The 10,408-nt window shown below is 31.6% G+C and overlaps 1 protein-coding gene across 1 annotated transcript in view; it reads left to right on the plus strand.

The window, feature by feature from the left end:
- The window catches only part of LOC111087312 (transmembrane channel-like protein 2), a 77,676-nt gene that overhangs the window by 42,092 nt on the left and 25,176 nt on the right, over positions 1-10,408 (plus strand). Inside the window, 4 exon segments of the mRNA XM_022393552.1 lie at positions 1,525-1,663; positions 3,973-4,082; positions 5,444-5,513; positions 7,491-8,513. Of these exon segments, the coding sequence (XP_022249260.1) occupies positions 1,525-1,663; positions 3,973-4,082; positions 5,444-5,513; positions 7,491-8,513 (1,342 nt within the window).

Below are 10,408 nucleotides of genomic sequence, written 5' to 3' on the forward strand. Positions count from 1 at the left end.
AAAGTTAAAGTAAGTACGTGGTGGTACGGAACGTAACGTAACTACTTACTTACTACTAACGTAAGTTAATTTAGTTTAGTTAGTTCGTACTACGTACGTACTTTACGTTAGTGTGTGTGTGTGTGGGGGGGGGGGGGGGTTATAATACATTTCAAGTATAAAACTCACAGAAATATAGTTTGTGATGCTCCTGAAAGATTGCCATTGTCTGTATACTTCCTTAATATGTGATCACCCTGCTGCGTTTTTCCTCATTATGTAGAATAGTAGCTAAACTTTGTTTTGTAGTCATTATTGCAAACGCATGAATGTTAACTAAAATATCGGGGTTTTGTGAGTCAAATATTTATTTTCCACTTACCAAGTTCTCATTTTATTTTGGTTCAACAGATTAATTACGATTGCACAACTGTTAATAAACATTCTAACTTTCTTTATAATTTAATGAGTCATAAATATTTATAGAATGACTAATTTGTATTGATGCTTAGCATATTGACTCATTTAGGCCTAACAAAAATTTCCTAGATAAACTCCACGAGTATATGTTTTTAGGATTACACCCGAAAACACCGCCAGAAATGAACACAGTTATGAATTAATGCAATTTACTGGACATGAGATTTTACCTTAGAAACATATGAATACTGTCTTTAACTTTTCTGGCTTATCTTTTAAAACTAAACCTTTCTATCTAACTTGCCTAAACATAAACTTAAATACATGAGTAGCTACTATTACAGCAAAGTCTCTGCTTAAGTAAATGTTAACGTAATGTCAAACTTGTTTGAATTCAGATGTTTTTCACGAGAAAAAGACTTTTTTGTGTGTGTAAAAATAATTTGAAAAACTGACATGAATAACAAGGTAAAAAAGATATGTATTTACATTTTATATATAGCTTGAAGTAAAATTTTTTTCAGTTTATTACCTCCGACACCGAAGGTGGACGGAGGTTATGTTTTCACCCCTGTGCATGTGTTTGTCAGCAAGATTTCTCGAAAACATCTGAATGGTTTTGGACGAAACTTAATATACATTTGGACTATGATCTAACTAAGAAGTGACTAGTTTTGGAGGGTCAAAATCCAAGGCCACAGCAAGGTCACAAAAATCCAAACAATTCCTATCTGTTAATATGGGAACCAATTTTTTACACTATATCTGCTCTATAGCTCAGTCAAAAATGATCGGATTTTGATGAAACTTGGTGGACATAAGTTTAATATTATTCCTCATTGCCAAAAATGATCAGTGTCCGTTGATAACGACGGACATACGGACACATTTTCGTATTTTTTTTGAAAACCGAATATGATCAACACTGCGTGGCGGAGATGTGCTCTCTACTGAGTTGCCCCTATACAATGTAGTTAAGTGTGCATAAGTGCGATGTGTTAGAAAAGTTTAAATTAATGACAAATAATAAAACCGACTTCTTCCACAGCAACAGTGCTTTTATTACAAAATATCACCGTGATTAACTTCGAGTATATTTATATTATTTTATTTTTGCTGTTATAGTTGGAAGGTGATAATCTTGCGAATTATCGCCAACTTCATGGTTATTATTCTGCTGGCGTCCAGTGCTTATGCTGTCGTGTTGGTTGTCCAGCGATCTCAAGAAGCTGAAGCAGAGTCCAGTTGGTGGAGACAGAATGAGGTGCGAATTTTGTATTTATAGCTATGTTTCTCTCCTTTTGGCCGTTTTACGCGTACGAAACGTTTCGTATTAATGACCATCTCAGAATATTGTAGTTGTATCATAACTACATGTAGAACGTAGAAAAAAATGTATCAATACTGCTTTATGTTGTGATACTCTAAGACTGCTTTTATTTTACAATGGTGAATAAGGCAACTCTCATCATATTATAAACAAAACTCACCTTTAAAATGCAGTGTGAACATTGTTATCCTACCTGTGGTTAAGATCAAAACCATACTTTAAAAAAAGCTGTTAAACATACGTAAATACACAACTGAGACGCAAAAACTGATAAAGTATCCTGTGTTATCGTAGATAAAATACAATAACTTAAAATACGTGCTGTGAAATTCAGTACAACAAATAAAAATTGACAGAAATTTTCTGATATCCAAGAGGAAATACAGTGAGAGACATAAAACAAGGTACAATAATAGTTCGTTTGTACTGTGACAAAGAAGAACTGAATGAAACTCGACGTAAAGTACAAATGTTGCAAAGATAGACCCTTGTGTGAAAACTCTTAAGGTCAAAGGTGACAGCCAAAACAAAATATAGTTAGACATTCTATGATAATTAACTTATATTAAAAACTGCAAAACTCATCATGAAAAACACTTAAATCTAACATCATATGTAAAATAATATCGAAAAACCTGTTGACACGTAATGCAAAACCTCATATTAGTTTTAATACTGTTAAAATATATTTTGGTGTGGAATACTTAGAAACTCGTAATAGCAACCTATGATACTCAATTTAAAACTGATAAGATATACTGTATACTCAACACAAGTTACAAAACTAATAAGATATACTGTGATACTCAACACAAGTTACAAAACTAATAAGATATACTGTGATACTCAACACAAGTTACAAAGCTGATAAGATATACTGTGATACTCAACACAAGTTACAAAACTGATAAGATATACTGTGATACTCAACATAAGTTACAAAACTGGTAAGATATACTGTGATATTCAACATAAGTTACAAACCTGACAAGATGTTCTGTGATACTCAACATAAGTTACAAAACTGATAAGATATACTGTGATACTCAACACAAGTTACAAAACTGATAAGATATACTGTGATACTCAACATAAGTTACAAAATTGATAAGATGTACTATGATACTCAACGTAAATTACAAAACTGATTAGATGTACTATGATACTCAACACAAGTTACAAAGCTGATAAGATATACTGTGATACTCAACATAAGTTACAAAACTGATAAGATGCACTATGATACTCAACATAAGTCACAAAACTGATAAGATATACTGTGATATTCAACATAAGTTACAAAACTGACAAGATGTTCTATGATACTCAACATAAGTTACAAAACTGATAATATATATTGTGATACTCAACATAAGCTACAAAACTGACAAGATGTTCTATGATACTCAACATAAGTTACAAAACTGATAATATATATTGTGATACTCAACATAAGTTACAAAACTGATAAGATGCACTATGATACTCAACATAAGTTATAAAACTGATTAGATGTACTATGATACTCAACATAAGTTACAAAACTGATAAGATATATTATGATATTCAACATAAGTCACAAAACTGATAAGATATATTATGATACTCAACCTAAAGAAAGCCTTTTAAAATGCGTAACATTCGAATACGTTTGTAACAGTTTCTGATACCTGACATTAAATATACAAATTTTAATTATAACTGATGGTGCTCATCTTAAAGACACCATCAAGAAAACGATACCCAAAACCTGTTTTTCACAAGGATAAGAAAATTATAACTAAAACCTGTTATTCACAAGGATAAGAAAATTATACCCAAAACCTGTTATTCTCAGGATAAGAAAATGATCACCAAAACCTGTTATTCTCGGGATAAGAAAACGATACCCAAAACCTGTTATTCTCGGGGATAAGAAAATGATACCCCAAATCTGTTATTCTCGGGATAAGAAAACGATACCCAAAACCTGTTATTCTCGGGGATAAGAAAATTATACCCCAAATCTGTTACTCTCAGGATAAGAAAACGATAACCAAAACCTATTATTCTCAGGATAAGCATTAAAAGACTGACAACAACAAGCTGCAAAAACTGTTATTACAACCTGTGATTGCTGACCAAAACGTTACAGAATAACGTAACTCAACAACTAAGATGTGATTTGCAAATTACATATGTTGTAAGGAACGTTATGTAAAAATGTAATACTTGTTTATCTGTTTAGAGTTTCTGGTTTATAGGTAACGTTCGTCGTTTCTTTCATCTCAATTGTATTTCCCAATCTATTTGAACTGATTGGAATGTTGGAACAATATCATCCACGTGTACAACTTCGATGGCAGCTTGCTCGGTAAGTCGTTTTGGATAGAGATAGACAGTGTACCCTGAAGTATAAACATGTTTAATTAAGGGAAACAGCCAGTACCCAGTGAAAATCATTAATTTCCTCAACGTTTCACCTTACGGCTTTATCAAGACTGCAATTTTAACAGAACAAACGGCTGATGTAATTTAAAATAGCAATGAGTTCTTGGCCTACAGTTTCCTAGACAGAAAGTGCAATGAAAAGGCTTTAGTTACCAAGGACAGAATGACTTCAAATGGTGACTTTTTGTATGTAGATATGGACGTATTAGTACCTTCTGCTTTATTCTTTTCTAAAGTGTGTGTATATACATATATATAATATATTGTGTGTGTGTGTGTATGTATGAGTGACTATAACTACATATACGGTTTACCTCTAAATATTCATTAGATGTGAAGGTTTATATGTCTCATCATTTTGTTTTCGCTTTTAAATTAATATTTTTTCAAGGTGCTTATGTTCTCGTCAGACATTTGTTATTGTTACCTTCTTATTATTGTCAGACGATACATTAGAACGCGTTGATAATATTTTGAATTACATCAGCTGTTTATTCAGTTAAGACTCGGCTTGTGTTATTACGGTGTCTATTCTTGATACAGTCGTATTTATTTGTTTGTTTTAGAACAAAACCACATTGGGCTATCTGCTGTGTCCACCGCGGGAAATCGAACCCTGGATTTTAGCTTTGTAAGTCGGTACAGCTGTCTCACCGGGAGACGATATAGCCATAAGTTGAAACGTTGAGGAAATAAATGATTTTCACTGGGTATTGGCTGTTTCTCTTCATACAATTATTGTTATATTTATGTGTTAACTGCCTCAACAACACAATTTTTTCTCGGTTATTATTAAACGCCATCAAAGGTACCCGCGCCACGCGCGGCATTATTTTCATTGTTTTTATAGGCTGTATGAAAATTAGTTTAATTTTCAGCGAATAGAATTCCTAAAAAAATATAAGTTTTAATTTAAATTTTACGTGTTTCTATAGTCTCTTTTATTCCAAAATGTTTTGCATTTTCGAAAACAACACACTAAAAAACTGATAATTTTCGTAAATAGGTACTAAAGGCTGTAGCATCGGAAAAAATTGAAATGGCTACTGAACTCTCTAATTTTATGTACGAAATTATTTATTACGTGTACTTGAATTTATTCTAATAACTATCGTACTTTTTTCTCCTATCTACTTAGGTACTGTCTATTTATATCACCTATCTTAAATGAAAACGTTTATTTTTACATTATTCCATTGTAATTTAACACTAATCAATAAGGAGAGATCACTTTGTTCTCCTAAATAGTATTTGAATGTTAACTTTATTTGTCTCTTTATACAGAATCCTGATGTTATACTTACTGAATCTGTACACTTTGATTTTTGCTCTTTATGGTAAAGTGGACAAAATGGTAAGTAAAAATTATTCAGTTTATTGTTAGACTCATTGAAAGACAAATATGTGAATTACAATTTAAACATTTTTCATAACGTGAGAAATATCGACGCAGCTTTATTTTGCTGATCTCTTATGTTTCCTAAGGTTTTCAATAATGCATTGTTTTAATAAAGCAAGCATGTATGGAGTATAAACATATTATATGGAGGCAAAAGTATTTAGTACTGATATTTTCCCCCTTTTTATTCTATTGTTCTATCCATTTAGAGATTTGTAATCTAGTTTTAAGCTTGTGATTTAGAAACGCATACTTTTGTCTTCCATCTTGAAACGCATATTGTCGTTAGTGAAAAACCACACAGTAAACCGAACAAACTGTCAGAAGTCTGATATTAGAGAAACTAGTTTCGACACATTCGTGCGTCCTCTTCAGTCTCACGTTTGTCTTCTGGCAGGATAAAAGTGGTCAACTAATTACTATACACGATATTCTGTTCTTTTATTATTATTGCATATTGTTGTCTTCCATTTTTATATAACTTGGAGTTTCGCAGCAAGTTGTTATCTGAAAAAAAAAATACACAAACTTACAAATTCATGAGTATTTTACTATAAACTTAATATCTATAAAGTTGATCATTTTGTTGTTTTTTATATCTGTAACGATTGCAACTGAGTATAAAACTCATGCAATACTACAATTCGGTACATTTTAAACTGTCATAATGAAAACAATGATTATCATTATTGAGTTAACCATTAAAATCTCGGTATGACTTCATCAAATAAAGTTCTATGAGAGATAACTTCAAAGAAAAGCATTTTTGTGACTACTTCAAGTCGATAAGTGATAATAATAAACTTAACCGAGTTATTCTTATAAAGGAAAGTCCAATCATTATTAGAAAGAGTAAATAAACTGCTTTTAAAAGGCTAAGGATAAAATGTTAAGGATTGGTTAAATTTTAACGACATTAAAATATTGAAAGACCAAAAATTTCTAATCGATCTTGGCTAAAACATTTTAGTGAACAATAACTTACTTATAAATCTTCTGCAAAACAATCTTCTGTAACGGAAACGTGAACACACAAAATAACTTACTTTTTTTTTTATTGCAAGATTATTTTTGTAAAAATAACAGAAGAAAAGATAAATTAAGATTGTAATTTATAAAAAAATGTGAATAAACCCGAAACAGTAGAATATCTATGGATATTTGCCCTTGATATAATGATATTAAAATAAGAAATATGGCTCAAGATTTTATAAACCCAAACGTTGTAACATTTTTTTTTTTGCTTCAATACTGAAAATAATTAATAGCAAATAGACAAATAAAATGTTAATAGGAAATGGGGAAAGTAACTTTCAACGCTAATGGGTTTGTATAATAATGCTTTTTTTTTGTTCTACGTAAGGAAATTGTATCAACATTTGAATAAAAACAGTAACATTTAGTTACAAGCACGTTCTTTCAGTAAATGTTTATTTCGTTTTTTGCAGTAAATACACAACTAGAAGAAATTTCACCAGTAATGATCAGAAATGCTAATAGATGATATCAAGCAAACTCGTTTAGACTTGAATAAACTAATTAACCAGCCTCACGTTATAATAGTTTTAATTGTTATATTATAGATTTCCTTTCATTTCACCAAAGGTAAAATTGAAAATATAATATGTGACGTAGAGGCCTAATGCATTCCTTGATTCGCCACACTGCAATTTTCAAGGCTCTTAAGCATAGTTTGGATCAACAAAACAAAGAAATATATTTGATGATACGAAAAACAACGTGTGACATAATCATTAAACAGCTGGTTCGTCGTACAATACCGAATAATAAATTAGGCGCAATAACATAATATTATTCACACAACTAAATTAACTAAAATAACTTTAAAATTCCATAACTATAATGGATTTAATTGTATAAAAACATTATGTGATGGTCATATGTACTGTTTGAAACTTCCGATTTTCACAGACGACAGCACTGTTTGAGTTGAAGACAAATATTTCTACACTGCTGGAACAGAAGACATTTTTATCGACAGTTTTCCCATCGAGCGAGTTTTACCAAACATTGAATACTACGATGGTTGAACCTTACCACACGCCTATTAGCTTAAATCTTCAATTATTACACGCAGAAAACGACAGCGCTCAGCCTAAAACAACAGCCTGTAACTTTACTTTGTTATTGAACTGTACAACTATTATTCTGTCCTGGATTCGAAACGTAGCAGCAGAAAAAAAATTAGGCTTAAATGGAACAAACGAAAGTAAAGATGGATTGATAAACAAGAACGGTTTTTATAATTTCTCTGGAATAGAAGAGGATAATGACGCTGTCGAGTGGCTGAATGTTTGGAACTATACAGATATTAATTTTTCAAATGATGCTACTTTGGTAAAAAACAATAATACAACTCAGACAGATTCGTTCAGAGATGATGTCTTGAATAGAATTCTTAAAACGCCTTTCGCCAATATCAGCGATGTACACAATGACACCTACTCATTAATCCTGAATAAATCATTACAAAATTGGTTAGCTAATCACATTCAAGAAATAGATAGTAAGATAAACGATTCTATATACAATTGCGTTATTTTTATATCAAAATGCATTGAAGGCATAAAAAAAATGTCAGAAAACGACGTCTTTATGTCATCCACGTGGCCTTTCGAGGTAGATCCTCTAGTGACGACTACTAGTAAAACACCAATAGTTTCCTACGATAGTGATGAAGAGTCTACAACCAGCTCATCTACAACAGATCTTATCTTCGCTAATGCATCCACCTTATCAAGCTGCGACGGCTTAGAATGCTTATCTGACGTCACTAAAGGCTCAACACTTAGAAATGAAGTGCCAACAACAACTGCTGAGTGTCTGGGTAGTGAATGTAGTAAAGAACAAGATATCGTTCAACTTATTCTTCATAGCGATGAATCTACTAGAGAACAGCTTAGGAAACTATGCTGGGAGACCATGTTTGGACAGGTAAATAAGTAGGTTACTTACTTTAATCTAAAATGATTATCTGAAACGATGAGCATTTGAAATGGCATTTCTAAAACTTGGCAGTAAAGAGAAATGGGTGGGTTTACGAGAATAATCCTCCAAATTATTGCTGGCGTAGAATGAGTCTTTCAACTAGTTTGTGTATTTCTATATGAAAAAAAAGTTGCAAATCTCAGTGTGGGTTCCGACTGGTTTGATTAATACTACTTGTGTTTGTTATGCTGTCATCAGATTAAATTTTGATTGTTTGTTTTAGCACAAAGCTACACAATAGGTTATCTGCGCGCTGTGCACCGCGAGGGAATCGAACCACAAATTTTAGCGTTGTAAGTCCGTAGACTTACAGAGGACCTTATCAGGTTAAGCTCTTCAGTTTATTGAATTGATGGTACTCTCACAAGTAGTGAAGCTATTAAAACTCAGTTTGGTGTATCATAAAGAAGGAACTACTGTGATAATCGATATGTATATTAAGCTCAAAATTAATATTTTTAAAATGTTAACAAAACTTTAAAGAAATAGTATATTACAAGTTACTGCTTTTACAATAAGTAAGATTGGTTTTTAGAACAGGTACGACGTTTCGATCATTGGTGCTATCATTCTCAAGTACACTTGATAATGATCGCACCAGTGATCGAAAAGTCGTACCTGTTCTAATAACCAATCTTACTTACTGTAAAAGCTATAACTTGTAATAAAATATATTCCATCAGTAAGTAAATTCAAAACGATACTTTAAAGAAATAAATTTTACTTATATTCATTATTAATAACTTGCAAAAATAGAAATAATAGTCCACAGATATATTGGTTCAAAGAATAGTTTTAATGCTAACTATAGGTTTCAGTTAATCATGCAAAATTTAATAATACACATATTTGTATAGTGTTTTAGTGAATATTGATAAATAGTTAGAGTCTAGTTTTATGGATTATTATATCGATTACACTTTATAGTCCAATTATAGCTCATAGTGAGATTAGTAATAGATCTGTTTTTTAACTGGCATGCTATAGCTTTTCAGATGTAACATTTTATGAACAATTTCTAGTGAGATTTTGATCATAGTACAAAACTACAACAATATATTTCATTCAATACTATGATTGAAAAATCAAGCTTTGTGAAAGAACTTCAATATCTAAGTTAGCCCTAGAATTGGCAATGGGGTCCACATCGAACCACTAATTACTGATGGGTTTCATCCAGTTTTGGTCAGTTCTTTACACTGAATGTTGTAACAGTCAAAAACTTAAAATTACTCAATATTATGCTATATGTAGGCCCCACAGATATTGAATGATACATAAACAAGTCGGTAATTGGAGGGTTGAAACATTACTTATAGCAGACGAAACACATTAAGCCACAACGCCCTTATTAACACCGTTATGTGTAGCAGCCAAAACATATTGAATTGCAAGGCCCATATGAACACCTTTGTGTAGCAGGCGTAACATACTCAATTACAAAGTATATATGAACCCCGTTATGTGTACAAGCCTTAACATACTTGTGAAGGATTTACTATTATATATTATTTTAATATCGATGTTTGTTTAAATTATATTTATATGTAGAAATATACATAACTTATACTGTTAAATATGTATTACGAAATTCCCGCCTATTCTTTAAAGTTGTAGAAGATTCTTGAGTGTAAGAATCAACAATATACGTGTGTACGTAATCGCTAGTGTAGCGTTTGTATTGTTGCATAACCTGAAATTTCGAGAAACTCTCAACACGCCTATAAGTATAACCAACGCGCCGCACCTAAAAACAGTATTTATTATTCATTTGATATAGGTGGTGTGCTATAAACTTCGGAAGCTATAACTGTGATTGTTATAACGCTTATTAATCGGGA

The sequence above is a fragment of the Limulus polyphemus genome, unplaced genomic scaffold, assembly GCF_000517525.1.
Source record: "Limulus polyphemus unplaced genomic scaffold, Limulus_polyphemus-2.1.2 Scaffold2002, whole genome shotgun sequence".
NCBI classification, from domain to species: domain Eukaryota; kingdom Metazoa; phylum Arthropoda; class Merostomata; order Xiphosura; family Limulidae; genus Limulus; species Limulus polyphemus.